General features: G+C 34.5%; 4 protein-coding genes and 1 pseudogene across 5 annotated transcripts; 2 read left to right on the top strand and 3 right to left on the bottom strand.

Moving 5' to 3' along the window:
• Positions 1-128: 128 nt before the first annotated feature.
• On the bottom strand, positions 129-842 carry LOC126759368 (uncharacterized; annotated as a pseudogene).
• A 389-nt stretch (positions 843-1231) lies between these two features.
• LOC126758717 (mediator of RNA polymerase II transcription subunit 22) lies at positions 1232-2902 on the top strand. Its single transcript, XM_050473079.1, has 3 exons — positions 1232-1476; positions 2419-2520; positions 2596-2902. Exons 1-3 carry the CDS (start codon positions 1362-1364, stop codon positions 2811-2813), a joined length of 435 nt encoding a protein of 144 aa, XP_050329036.1. The 5' UTR covers positions 1232-1361; the 3' UTR covers positions 2814-2902.
• On the bottom strand, positions 1471-2197 carry LOC126758716 (uncharacterized). Its single transcript, XM_050473078.1, has one exon. It carries the CDS (start codon positions 2081-2083, stop codon positions 1493-1495), a length of 591 nt encoding a protein of 196 aa, XP_050329035.1. The 5' UTR covers positions 2084-2197; the 3' UTR covers positions 1471-1492.
• Positions 2805-4591, bottom strand: LOC126758715 (uncharacterized). Of its 2 annotated transcripts, none has more exons than XM_050473076.1 (7): positions 4363-4591; positions 4168-4302; positions 3961-4102; positions 3699-3885; positions 3423-3632; positions 3106-3357; positions 2805-3043 (listed from the first exon to the last, which is right to left on the bottom strand). In XM_050473076.1, exons 1-7 carry the CDS (start codon positions 4420-4422, stop codon positions 2908-2910), a joined length of 1122 nt encoding a protein of 373 aa, XP_050329033.1. In that variant the 5' UTR covers positions 4423-4591; the 3' UTR covers positions 2805-2907. The 2 variants fall into 2 exon arrangements, with proteins under 2 accessions (XP_050329033.1, XP_050329032.1); XM_050473075.1 differs by having other exon boundaries at positions 3411-3632; positions 4363-4589.
• Positions 4592-4812: 221 nt separating this feature from the next.
• LOC126757998 (40S ribosomal protein S12, mitochondrial) lies at positions 4813-5610 on the top strand. Its single transcript, XM_050471959.1, has 2 exons — positions 4813-5020; positions 5105-5610. Exons 1-2 carry the CDS (start codon positions 4969-4971, stop codon positions 5494-5496), a joined length of 444 nt encoding a protein of 147 aa, XP_050327916.1. The 5' UTR covers positions 4813-4968; the 3' UTR covers positions 5497-5610.
• The last annotated feature ends 8893 nt before the right edge of the window (positions 5611-14503 follow it).

Raw genomic sequence — 14503 nt, 5'->3', positions numbered from 1 at the left:
TCACAATAAAAAGTCAACTGTCACGCAATGTTGTATTTTTATACGTTTCAATGTTACGTTACTTAGGCACCTTAAGATACGTTTTCTTGCATACCAAAGTAATAAATGGCAAAAATATATATAGATGATCAACTGTAACTATATTAATCAAACAAATTTAATTTCATAATGCAGTTACATTTATTTTACACATATACATATTAATAAACATATATTTAAATTTTGTTTGATTTTTGATTTTAGTTAAATTCTCGATGTAGGCACTCCAAAGACTCAATAATACCGGTATTATGCTTTGCCGAGGTCTCCAACAGCTCCCATTCATATTTTAATCCCACTAATTTTAGACCATCTACTATTTCTGCTGCACTTAGTTTGTCATCCATATCCTGCTTATTCGCCAAAACCAATAGGAACAGTTCTTCGGGTATAATAGCCTTTCGAAGTGTTTCGTGCAGCTCTTTTGACGCCAGTTTTAACCGCTCTTTTCCAGCTGCTGCATCCACTACGAATATTATACCATTCGTATTTCCAGTTAGAAAATGCTTCCATAATGACCTTAATCTACATTGACCTCCAAGATCCCATAAAAAAAAGCTCAAATCCTTATATCTTACTTCCTCTAAATTAAAACCGACTGTTGGTTGAGATAAAGTAAAGTTTCTACCTAATAAACTGTTGAAAATTGCAGTTTTTCCAGCGTCATTTAATCCCAAGAGGTAAATTTGAGTTGGGTTTTCCTCTTTCGGCAATTTTGATGCCGACACCATTGTTAAAATATATAATAAATTGTACAAACACACGATTTTGCTTTTACTTAGCATTTTTCGTGTCTGCATAAATCAGAATATACTTATACTAAAGAAATCAGTATAGGCATCCAAGTCACGAAAGTCATGCGCAGTGGAATTTTATATAGCGCCTAGATAGGTTGTTATATTTTATAGCAAACTTGTCACTTTTGACATTCAACTGTTACATTAACAGCGGGTACAGTATACGTACTGAAAAATGTTTTATAGCGTAAAATTAAAATAAGCCTGCTATGAATATTAACAAAAACATTAATGGAAGCACTTTAATGCAAAAATACTATATCAGAGTGAGATTTGGAATAACAATCAATTAATAGTTTTTATATATGTATGAAACCTAATATAAATAATGAATTCAATGGCAACGCACTTAAAATTATTCAATTAGAAAAACCAGTGGTTTCCAAAATATAGTCTGTCAAATGATTTGTTTTGGTTCTTTGTGAAAACTATAGAATAGCTTCCCCGAATTGGTTCTTTGATTTTATTTATAAATAGCACTTCATTTATTTTGATATTATTTATACGCGACTATACATTTCAAACATGAGCAGCAATACCAGCACTGTGCGAGCATTACCACAATCGAAGGAAGCACTATTGAAATCATATAACACACGTCTTAAGGAGGATGTACGTAGCATGTTGGAGAATTTCGAAGGTAAATTTGCGCACAATTAAAACAATTTATTTGATAATGTTGCACTAAGTCTCTTGCCCCGGTTATGCGCAAGCATTTGCTGTAATTGTTGTAGGCCGTCGCTTAAACCCATACCACTGATGGCGCAACACTCTTGAATGGCCCACTGTTGTGTTAATGTCTGCAACTGCAGTATTGTGACCAACTGTTCAGCACCCAGTGCGCCCGGCAAATCCTGTTTATTAGCATATAAAAGGTAGACAGCTTCGCTCAATTCGGGGCGACACCACAACCAACGTAACTCATCCATAGCTCGTGGCAAGCGACGCATATCCGTTGCGTCAATCACAAAGATAATTGCACGCGTATTATGATTATAATGTTGCCACAATGTACGTGTACGTGGTCGATCGCCACTAACGTCCCAAATATTTAACAACATTTTACCACAACGCACATTTTCCACATTGAAGCCAACGGTGGGTACCGGCTCAACGTTCCGTTCCAATTTCAATTGATATAAAATGGTTGTTTTGCCAGCATTATCCAATCCTAGCATGCCAACACGCAATTCCGGTTCAGTTTTTGGAAACCAACGTGCAAATAAATGCGTTAAACGACCACCCATTTAATGGTTATGGCAGAAAAGTCCAGCGTTGAATAGTTCTGCCTGCTGCCTGGCAATGGCTTGTGAATGCGAAACAAGTGTTTCTTTATGTGGTAGAGTAGTATATAGTTCTAAACAACTGTGTTTAGGTTGATTATGTAGGCACATATAATTTTTAATGTTCGTACATTAGACCAATAAACAGCTGTTGCAAAAGTCATATAAACTCTAGTATACGATAAGATGGAATGTTACTGATTTATTATTGTAGTATTGGTATATACAGTAACGGAACATATACTCGTTACAACTTAGTCAATCTTACATTGATAAAACTGCCATTTTTTTTCTTTCAGAGATCATCAAACTAGCACGCGGTGAAGGCGATTCTCAAATTTCTAAAACGACACAATGTGAGCAAGACACTTATGAAATGCAAGTGCGCGCTGCGAATATCGGTAAGCACGAAAGCATATTACCATAAATAAGTAACAGTACAGTTTGTGTCACAATTACCACTTTCTTGCTTTCAGTGCGCGCCGGAGAGTCACTCATGAAACTTGTATCAGATATTAAACAGTATTTAATATTAAACGATTTCCACTCCGTCAACGAGGCGATTACCAACAACTCACAGTTATTCCGTTCGAAACAAATGGAATGCGATAAGAAACTTATGAAATTGCGCGATGAAATGGCTATGGATTTGTATGATCTCGAAGAGGAATATTATACTAGCATATTTAAGTGAAAATAAAGTTATATTTAAGTGCATAATACAACTTATTATTAATAACCATACGAAAATATTAAATTGAAAAATATCAACAGTATTAACTAGCCAACTATGACTCGTCATTGCTTTCATCGTCCACATATTCGAAATTCTGTTTGCGTATGCAGTAATGTGCTGGTGTATCTTTGTTGGGGCTAATTTTTTCTGGTGGCAATGGTTTGGCGGAATCAGCCGGACGCAATCTACTGTATACAATTTTTTTATATTTTGTTATTATGTAGCTTTTCTATATTAACTACGTTTTCACCTTTTTTTCGGAAAACGTGCCCCGCCAGGTACACTGCAAAATCCACGCAAATATTCAGGTAGAGTTGGAGGTTCCATAGTGCCATATGTTATACCGAATATGTGTGCTGGATATACAGCAGAAGCGAGCACTTTTAAATTGAAAGGACTTGGCAAAGGTGAATAATGTATTTCGAAATAGTTTTTAGATTTATCTTTTTTGCGTTTGTCCATAGTTAACTTTACAGTAACTAATATTTCGGAATTATGACAACTGTAATTAAGGAAAATTACTTAATAATCTTTTTTGAATTACTACAAATATACTGTTTCGCGCACTCCTCCTTATTTGACGAATGCTCAACGAATATGCGTGCCATTTCAGGGTCCATTTGGAAGTGCTCCAGGCACAAAAAATGGCCATTGTAATTAAGGAAAGCGTCATTGAGATGAACTAAACCACGTAGCTGATTTCCCAACTCAGCTACAAATTCTTCGCTACCAAAAGGCTCCACCAGCAGCTGTATTTTGATAATTACTTTGCTTTTACTAAAAAATACTAATACACATTTTAAATTTTAAATATAGCTGGGTATTATATGGGTATATATTTACTGTAGCAATCGGTCCAATTCATCTATGATGTCATTCAACTCATTAGGGTTACATGGGATTAGTGCACGTTTTAAGTCCATGTATAATTTGTCAACACCAGTGCCAATACACGACACGAACACATCGTTAAGTAAAATTTGGCGTAAAAAAACACATGCGCCACCGTACATGTGTGTAATTTTTCCCTCTATAAAAGCATGGCATATAAACTCATATTGTTATAAATCATAAAGTAAGGCTGAGCGTTTCAACAAATAAAAACCTTTCTGTATGAGCACCATCATATTGCGCGTTGCTGAAACTTCTTCAAACACAAAAACTTTAACGCGCTTTTCATCACTGAGATGCAGGATATGTGGATTTTTTGTAGGATCCAAGTAGACGAAGTTATCGTCTGTTAGTATCTACATGATTAATAAGTATACATATGTTTAGAAAATATGCGAAAAAGCGATAATTCTGCGCTGACCTGCTCTTTATTTGTGTTGAAATGGATCTTCATTCGCCAAGCAATCGCTTTGCTTGTATAAATTTTAGGTACCCTTTTTGGCAGTAGCAGTTGATTCAAGCCATAGAGACGTGTAATGAACACTTTCTGCGTAGGCTTTTAGTAAATGCTTAATTAAATTGGAAGTTAATTGCATATAAAAGTACTAGTACTCACGTTGTAGACTTTTGGCATATCATCAAATAGAAAGTCCTCGCCATACTCAAGAAATTTCATTTTATTGAATTATATATACACTAATTAACTCATTCAAATAAAACAACAAGAAGACAATAAACGATTTGCAATTGTTTAAATAAACCCGCCTAGATCACAGCAAGCCAAAACATCTTGCAGCTGTTTTGGAAAGATGAGCCAGGGAACGTAAATTACAATAAAATACGTTCTCTGTCAATACTCAAACAGTTTGAAAAACAGTGTACGTATATAACTTAGAATAAATAAATTGTATTTCAATTCACTTTATTTATTAATACACCGCAAACTTCAAAAAAATATTAATAATAAATAAACATTATCTCTTTTAAATATAGGCTAAGTAATATTTTTGATTTTTGTTGTAATGACAACAAGTTATTGCGAGTGCTTCATTTGAAAGAAGAAGAATCTTCCTTATGACACTCGGTTATCTCAGCTGGTTGGTGTTTTTATATTGAATTGTTTAATAAAAATAAATTGTCTTGAATAAAAGTATATTGTTAAAGTATAAATAATAAATTATTGTAGATTGTTATTCTACCATTAACAATTACCAGAGAAATAATGAACTTCCTGCGGCAAACTATTAGTGTTACGAAACAGTTGTCACAAAAAGGTTTGTGGACAACACATGGGCTTTTAGTTGGAAAATATTAGTTTTAATCATATTAAATAATCACCAAATCTGCTTTTTCTTTAGTGCTCAATGGCAACATATTGCAGTCTATCCAAAGTGGCAGCCTATTCGAGCCGACCTATCGTATGGCATCCTTAAACCAAATGCACCGCACTGGTCCACATTATAAAACGCGTCCGCCACGACAACCACTTGATGGCAAACCTTTCGCGAAAGGTGTTGTCCTTAAGACACTTATCAAAAAACCAAAGAAACCTAATTCCGCTAATCGGAAATGCGTTCTCGTGCGCTTATCTACCGGTAAAGAAATGCTCGCTTATATACCCGGCGAGGGACACAACTTACAAGAGCACAACATTGTGTTATGCCGTGTAGGCCGCTGTCAAGATGTGCCTGGCGTGAAATTGAAATGCGTACGCGGCGTATATGATTTGGCGCACGTTATCAAAAAGTGAAGAAAAGTGGTGGAACCTATTTTTCTTAGTTTCCTTTTAAATGTTACGATATGTATATGAAATAATAAAATATCCTTTAACAAAATAAACATGGTCACACTTCTTGTAAAAATATGTATATAAACGTATGTTTTTATGTATCTTCAACCCTTTTTCGAGCAATATATGCTCAATGGATGAGTTAGCGTTTTTCGCGCATCACTATTTTCCTTTTATTGTTTACCTATTTTCCTTAGGCGGCTGCTTTTTTCGTAGGGGTAAATCACTATTTACGTATGGCATGCGTTGATTTTAATTTTCGAGGGATTTATTTACCGCGCGTGCCAAGCATGCGATCCAAATGATGGGGACGGAGGATTGAGCGGCAATTAAAACGATGATGGGGCACATTTTTCAATTGGGCTCTAAATAAAATAATTACGGTGGTAACGAAGCGAAAAAACGTATTGTGTACAATAAAAGCTGAATGCCATGAATCCTTATGAATGTATGCAAATTAGAGAATTTTACGTTAGTCCCAACGACAATATTAACCTAAAACTACATTTTACCAACAAAATAATCATAAACTTATGTTTGCTAACTACTACAATTTTCGGGCACACCTGCAATAAATTATCACCTTTCCAATTATTATCATTTCAATATCAATCGCTGGCGATATTCGTTGTGACCATTTAATGCCTAACGTTAATCCATACTTTTCCTGCAACCACAACGTACATACGTATACATTTACGCATTAAGTATTTTTTGTACGTGTGGAGATTATTGACCATTGGTTGCCGTACTGACGTCCAGTATTGTTTGGCATTGTTTGTCTGACCCTTTGTGCACAAATGGTGCAATGACAAGCGGAAAAAGGGCCAACTGATTAAAATCTTTTGTGTGTATGCATGTACGAATTTATATTGTAAAAGAATATATGTATGCGTACTTACATATTATACATATATTTATATGTGGTTGATGGCTCGAAATGCAACTGCTTCATAAATTGCAAATCTTGCAAAGTGGACACTGCAAATTGATTCCAAAACACTACAAAAAACGTCTACTTTTCAACACATCTACCAATAACTACAACTAATGTTGATTGAAACACAAGAAACATATGTATTTCCGATTTTGATATCCGCTCTATAGCTTTTCACTATTTCCGCTGCTTAACTGAATATTCTAAAATTTTAGTTACGGATGTGCGATAATCGATTGTTGTTGTCTTTTGTCGATTAGTAATTAACAATGCTATGTTACAGAAATTTTACATTATGTGCTAGTATCATTTCTATTATTTTTAATATATAAATACATATATGTATATGAATTAGTAGGCGCTATATACTCACTTACATACATACGTGTACAGTTTTCTCTTCTGCCATTACAAAGATCGATCAGTTTTGTGATTAAATCTGTACAAAATCAATTGTATTGTAATATTTGTAGGCACGAATTCGTCAAAATAGTGACATATGGCGGCTTATTTATATATTATTGTCATTATTCTATATATAAAAAATAGTAAACGTTTGGGCATGTTGCCCACACAAATTACCACCTGCCGTTTTAGGGTGATTTTTGACGCATTTGTGCATACCACAAGAAATCGTAACCCGTTGTTGGCCACGCGTATGCCACGGGCCTTTTTTCATTGGAACCAAACAAGAAAATGGTATTTTCCCATGTTACACTTTTACACGTAAGTACTTATTTGATTAAGAGTTTGATTTTGATATCCTAATTATTTTTTACTTTTCCAATTTGTGTTAAAAATAATCTTATATATTGCAATTATTATGAAATAGTATATGCGCATACTTTTATATGCATTTTTTAATTTTTTAACGTATTCTTTACGTTACCCAATTTGAATAATGTTTAAAACATCTATTATCGATATATACCACATCACTAATGCCGAGTGACCGGAACTAGTTTCGTTCGTTGAAATGTGCTTTCAAGAGTTCGTCGTTTAGCACAATTTAATAATTGAATTTCGGTGTTTAAACAACGGTTTATGTAAAATAGTTTAAAGAAGTGAAGAGTTTTGTAATTTATGCAACTTTTGTTGCTATTTGCGGTAGTGTAAAAATAATGTAGTGCCCTGTAATGTGATAGTGAAAATCTGGTGCTAGTGGGTGGTGGTGAGGTGTGTTTCAAATGCGAAAAGTGTTAAATAAAGTGCAGCTATAGTTATAATATAGTGTTTTCTTCAAAAAGTGGTCTCATTTCATTTGCAAATGCATGAAATAATCATCAAAAATCTTTGATGAATAAAATGCGAAGTGTATAAAAAGATGCTTGCATTTTGGCAAGCTAAATGTGTTCGCAAAATGGCGGTGCTCGTGTATTTGCAAGCAAACGGTTACAGCAGCAACAATCAAGGAAAGTTTCAAAGCCACTTAACGTAAGTATGCAAATTGGCAATATGGCTGCAAAATGTAGCAATTTCACAAGCAACGTATTAATTTACCATGTTTATTATTTAAAGCTTTGAAATTGATGCATGCATTTATTAATTGCTTTTGAAATGTGATCATTTCACAAGCAATGTATTAATTCAACGTATTTATTTATATTAAAGCTTGAAAATAGACACATATGTATGTATATGCTGAAAGGGTTAATAAATACATAATAATAAAAATAAAAATAATAATAAAAAATAAAAAAATTATAATAATGAAAATAATATTGAAACTTAATACTACTCTTGTGAATATTTTCTTTTTATTTAGCAATACATTTATTACGCTTCTACTTTTACTAATAAGGTGCAATTATGTATGCAGAAAATTCTACGTTTTTAAAATACATATCCGGTTTAAAGAATTTACTTACAATTTGCAAAATATTTAGACATTATAGATACACATTTGTCATATCAAAGGCAAATCTTTACGCCACAATAAATAAGGTATCATCTGCACAACGTCTCGACTTCTTTATGGAGTTATAACTTGTTGTCGTACATATTGTACATTTTGCCTTCATTATAGTATTATTTACAATCATTATTTTGTGGCCTTTTTTTCTTTGCTCGATACTCTCTTTATGCTTGCCGCACAATTTGCGGATTACCGCATTCATAGATTTGGCAATGTTTCAACGTTTGTAGACAAATGTGCATTGTTAGGCAGTCATGCGCAACAGTAAGGAAATTATTTCTTGGCTCAAGACAATTTTTTGCTTTGAAATTTGTACTTTTTGTTTTGTTTTGTTTTGGGAGCATCACTTGACCTAACCAAGGATTTGAAGTTATAAACCACAAAGTGGTTAATTGGCATTTCGTCGGCTTTAAGCTACAAAATACCTGCTAATGAGATACGGAGGTATGAATGGGCATATATGGTAGATGAGTGGTGTACAGGATGTACTTATACAAATGTAAGAAAATGTTTCCGGTGTTTGAAAGGAAGAGATTAAAAAAGATTTTATATTTAAGTAATATTTTAAGAGAGAAGACGCTCATTTTTAAAAGCATATTATTATTTGCATTAGATATATAGCCTATACAAAGAAAAACTAGGACTTCGGCTGTACCGAAGCTATAATAACCTTCACAAATTAAAGATTTTTCCATACAAATTCTAGATCTTGATTACTTAGTTTGTATGACAGCTACATATATGTTATAGTAGTCCGAAATCGGCGGTTTTGACATTTATTTCACGTTTACATCAAAAACTGAGGAACTATTTGGCGTATATACAGATGCTGGTCATTTATATACATATGTATATATTTTATATGGTCACCGCTGTGGTTCGTCATTCAAGGTATTCAGACATAAACATTTCTCCCACCCTCGAAACTAGCCGAAGGGTTTATCTGGCAGTATGTAAACATGTTTAGTTACAAAGCTGGCCAGAACCCCACTCTACACTTAATAAATTAGTGAACCCATGCACAGTCGTCTTATGTTCAAATCTATAAGGGTAAGAAAATTTAAGCCGTTTGGAAGCAAAAATGCTAAAACTAAAGTAATGACAAAATCAATTCACTTGTATTAAATTGACGGCATTTGTAAGGGACGTACATATGTGGATGGCTATAACATTAAGAAACGTAATCACTTGCATTAAATTGACGGCATTTGTAATGGACGTATGTGGATAGCTATAACATTAAGAAACATAATCCTTTGCAAAATGCAACTTCTTTAATTTACACAATGTCGAACTTTTGCAATCTTAATGCTACGTACACATTTAACTTAGTGAAATTTTAGATACAGCTGGCCAAATTTCGCATCATAAAGTGACCAAAAAAACAAAAACAACTTTTTCTGCTCAACTCGAAATGAAGTTTCATTAAATAAGGTATAGGGGTTGCATGACGCTTACGCCATCGCGCTCTATTAAATGCTCTAATTTTGTGAAATTCACTTTCAATCTTTCTTACTTCGCGCTGATTGGCTGTTTGTTGCTGTTTATGCTTAGGAAGACGTTAAGGGAGGAATTGTGTGTTTGCGGATGATTTGCCTTCCTGCCTGGATATGACGTCGGACATATTTTGTAAGATTGTTATGTAAAAATGGCGTCATATGCGGCAAGAATGTTGGGATTGTATTTAAAAGGGGTTGATTTTTATGTATATGTGGGTCTGTCGAAATTAGTAGTCAATATGTACATTTAAAATATGCAGCTTACTGCCTGCCATAGACATTTTCGTTTTGGGCCTCTTCTCTATCTAAAAAATGTCTCTTTTGGGACGAATTTCGGTGATTTTAAAGCACCATTGTTACTGCACTGATTTATATACTTCCTGGTTCTGAGATGGATTATCTTGTTCAATTTATTTAGAAGGAGTAATACCTGTTTCATTGTTAGCACCTGATCTAGGTGTCGGGTCGTAAAGGGGTAGATGTCAATGAGCTGATTGACGAACTAGCCCTCTCTGCGACAGCTTCCAAGATGATGGGACCACAACCATGCATTTCGGTTGGGTCTTGCACCATAAAGGAGTTGACCCGCATGGATGAGAGAGTAGGCAGAGAACGGCATTGGTAGCAGGAAACAGGAATACGCCATGTCCAACAGCTATTGAGATGTTACAACTTATCAAGGTACGAGTATATGATATGATCAACCTCCCCCGAGACAAATTCCTTGTCCAACATGGTCATGGTCTCTTTTGCAAACTGCCAGTTTTGCGTTATGGAGCCGGGAACTCCAGGAACGAAATTCTTAATCAGCTTGTAGTGCTAAATATTATAGTCCTCTTATCTCATCTCTTGGTAGCGAAATATAGAAGCAGGAACTGGAAGAATCGCATTTACTTGCTAGAGGAAATATGACCAGAGGCAAAAGGGGTCAACCGGACTCAAACAGTTCAAATTTGAAAAATGAGGAAAGAAATTGGAAGTTAATCCGAAAAGTAGTCTGAAAAGTATTACGCATCCTTTTAGTTCAGCGATTCGAAATGGATCACCGCAGCAGTATTTATAAACACTATTTGGGGAACTATAAATGCTGTTGCACAACATGAACATTAATTATTCTTACTGTTTCAAAACCTAACCCTCTCTTACGCAAATAAATTGTGTATAAAATATCATTGAGTCTTCAACTTGGGAATACTTTTAGTTGCAGTTTTTTTGAAAGAATTATATCACAAAAGGAATAAAAAAAGTGCCTGCCGTTAAAGACGATAAACCGTAAACCTCCAACGTTGATCTATCGTTTGCCCACCTACTATGTAAATATGTCTGTATGTATGAATTTGCGGAAGTGTCAATTTGTTTTGCTTCAACTGACTTGCTACTTTCTTACGCTTCATCTTTGTGTGTTTATTGTTGAGGAGAAAACGAACAAAACTGCATATTTCATGTGTATCATAACTGAAAGATCTTCATAGTATCCCTTTACATAGGCGAGCAACGCCCACTTGGCCAACAGTCAAAGGAAGAATGTTACTTCACTGTAGATTAGATGGGTAATAGAAAAGTAGTAATTGTCATTTCAACTGATTTGTGGCATTTTGCATGGCTCATTCGTTATGATGGACTGTCAGAAAGTCTATTGTGTACCGTTATACTCAGCATAATGCAAACGGTTGAAATGTTGAATTAAATTTATACCATAAATAGGATCTATTACGTTTACCATGAAGTTTGTAACACACAGAATATATAGAAAATATAGATATAAAGTATATATGTATGTAAGTATGTATATAAATGGCCAGCGTGAGAGCTGAGTCGATTAAGTCATGTCCGTCCGTATATACGAAACTATTCCCTCAGTTTTTGAGATATCGACCTGCACAAGTGTTTTTTTTTCAAGAAAGTGCTGAATCGCTGATATAGGACCACTATAGAATTTAGCTGCCATACAATTTGATCGATCAAAGACAAGACGGAGTGTAGGTCTTCCTCTACTTCTGTTCCCCCAACGCCTATTTGTTTGATGAAAGGAGATATTTCGTCTTGCTCTCGTCCACCACGAGACCCATTTGCTTCGCTGCCTTATCCATTCTGGAGAAAGCAGTATACCATATAGTTGCCATACAAACTAACTGATGAAAATCAAGATAAAAATAATCTTTTATTCTGTAAGAAATGCACCTATGAAGGGTATTATAGCTTCGGTACAGTCGCAATTATCGTGTTTGTTAGATATTTTAACAAATAATATATGTATCAACATATAAATTTATACGCATTTATATATATGTATGTATGTATGAATTTGTAAAGGGGTCCATATATATTTATGTATAAATTTCAATTCAAAGCATATGTACAATATACATACATAATTTATTTCAATTTCTCGCTTTATTAGCTGTCAATTGTTATAGACCCATCACAACTGCAAATATTCCGCGTATTTAACATAAATACATCCGTATATGTATGTATGTATGTATATATAGTACATATGAAGTAGTCAGCAGCAAGCACTTCATATAAATTCCTATAATCTCACATAAAAATGCATTATGGCAGCGTCTAACGCCGCTTAATGTGTGCATGTAAGTATGTATACACTTGAAAAAAATCAAAAATCACAAAACTCCCACATTTTTCAATAAAAACCTACACAACGCATCTACCATCATTATTAACTGTCAACGCGGTCTTTGCTCATCAAATGTCACATTGGACACATCTTTAATAACCCTTCAGCACTATTCTTTTGACACCACTCTCTCTCCTTCCTTTTGTTGCTCTACATTGTGTTGGTGTGAACTAAAGATGCGCCCACAAATACCGTTTTGCATTATGTCCTTTTTGATAATGTTTCATTTATTTCAACTTTTTTGTTTTTGCTTTCTGATAAATGCAAACCGTTATGCGGTTGAAAAGGTGTTCTTTGCTCACTTTTGTTGACTGTAGCGTCAATTGTGGCAATTGTCACTTTTCGCAGCGATAAAATCGAGCAACGGAACTAAATACGCTCCTTTTACTGTTATAAATCCACACAGCAATGCGGAAGTACAACTACATCAGCATATATGGTTGTGTGTGAGTAAGCGTTCAGTGTGCCACAGCCACCGTTTAACTGTTAATTTCATATTTTTGTCTCATCATGCAGATTTTCACACTTTGTGTCATTTTTTCTTTCGAGATTTTTGAGATTTTTCCTCAACAATCAGTAATCGCTTCATGCAGATTTTGTTTAGTAGGATTAACGTCCAACACTGCAATATGAACAGCATGCAAAATCCTTTATTGGCAACGGCATGCACTGGAATGGTTGGTGTTGGTTTTCAAATCACTTTCTATGAAGTTGAAAAATATAATTTTATGAATTTTAAGTGTTTTTTGGAGAGTATTAAAAATATGTAGAAAGGGATTATAAATATTAAATGCATTGATGAAGAAAGTGAAGTTCATCCTTGAGAAAGCATTTGTTTGTGTATAAACAAATACATATGTACACTTGTAAGATCTTTTTCGCCAAAAAATGACAAAAAGTGAGGTTAGATTATTTTGGTTTAAATATTAACTACGGGGTATTGGAATGTTTGCACCGTAAAGATTCTTTGTAATATTGCTAGATAAGCTCTATCCAGCGATTCGTACAAATTCTAAGTTACTTGCTTCAACCTCATCAGTTGTTGACAGTAAAATGTAGAATCAACCGTTCGACCAGGCTGGAGCAGCTCATCATGGCTTTGCGACCATTTATTGAGCTTCACCATGGACCATGATCTTTTTCGCACATTATTGTCTATTTGATCCACTTTTCGTCTCCTATTACCATTTGCTTCAAACTCTACCGAGTTTAATTTTTTTTTGTTAAATGAAGCCTAAATTCTCACCTTTCCAACACTATATGGTATGACACAATGTGACTGGAGAAATACGACTGCAAAGACATCTATTAACAAAATAAGAAAAGACTTTTCCGACTACCCAATATAATGTCGGCAGATTGCTGATTCTTCTGTCTTCCAAGGACGTGATAAAATTTCTGTTCCATACTAAAGATAAGTAAATGTTTGGCATTTTGATCTTGTCTTGCTTGAAGAACCATAAATATAGTATATGAAAATATGGACCTTACTCACCTGAAGGCTGTAATTTAAAAGAAGCTTTTCCAACTTTTCACTTTAATCTTGAAGTTTTAGTGATTTTGGCATCGCTTACCAAGAATAAAGACTTGAAACGCCATTTTTGTCCATTTGGTTTTATAAATAAATCGATTCTAAATGAGAGTGTCTGTCAAAGACGGCACGTACGCTCAATCCGCCCCTAAAATTTCTGCAAAACGTCTATGTATATATATATATATATAAACAATTGTTCGTATCTATGTCGGTAAAATGTACATAAGAACAATAATACCAAACAGTCTATAAGGAATTGCATGCGGTTGTGTAGAATATTAATAGTAAATGTGAGAGGCTCGACAGGCAGACACTTGGTAGGAAACCAATCAGCGTCGAGTTAGGGGGAACACAGGCTGCATTGTTGTGGGGCTATTGTGGTTGTATAAATATTAATCGCTGCAAGATACAGGGGTTGGGAAATGCACATATGTGCAAACACCGC

The sequence above is a fragment of the Bactrocera neohumeralis genome, chromosome 5 (assembly GCF_024586455.1).
Source record: "Bactrocera neohumeralis isolate Rockhampton chromosome 5, APGP_CSIRO_Bneo_wtdbg2-racon-allhic-juicebox.fasta_v2, whole genome shotgun sequence".
In the NCBI taxonomy this organism is placed as follows: domain Eukaryota; kingdom Metazoa; phylum Arthropoda; class Insecta; order Diptera; family Tephritidae; genus Bactrocera; species Bactrocera neohumeralis.
The sequence above is the reverse complement of the archived record's forward strand: the minus strand, read 5'-3'. Positions and strand labels throughout refer to the sequence as shown.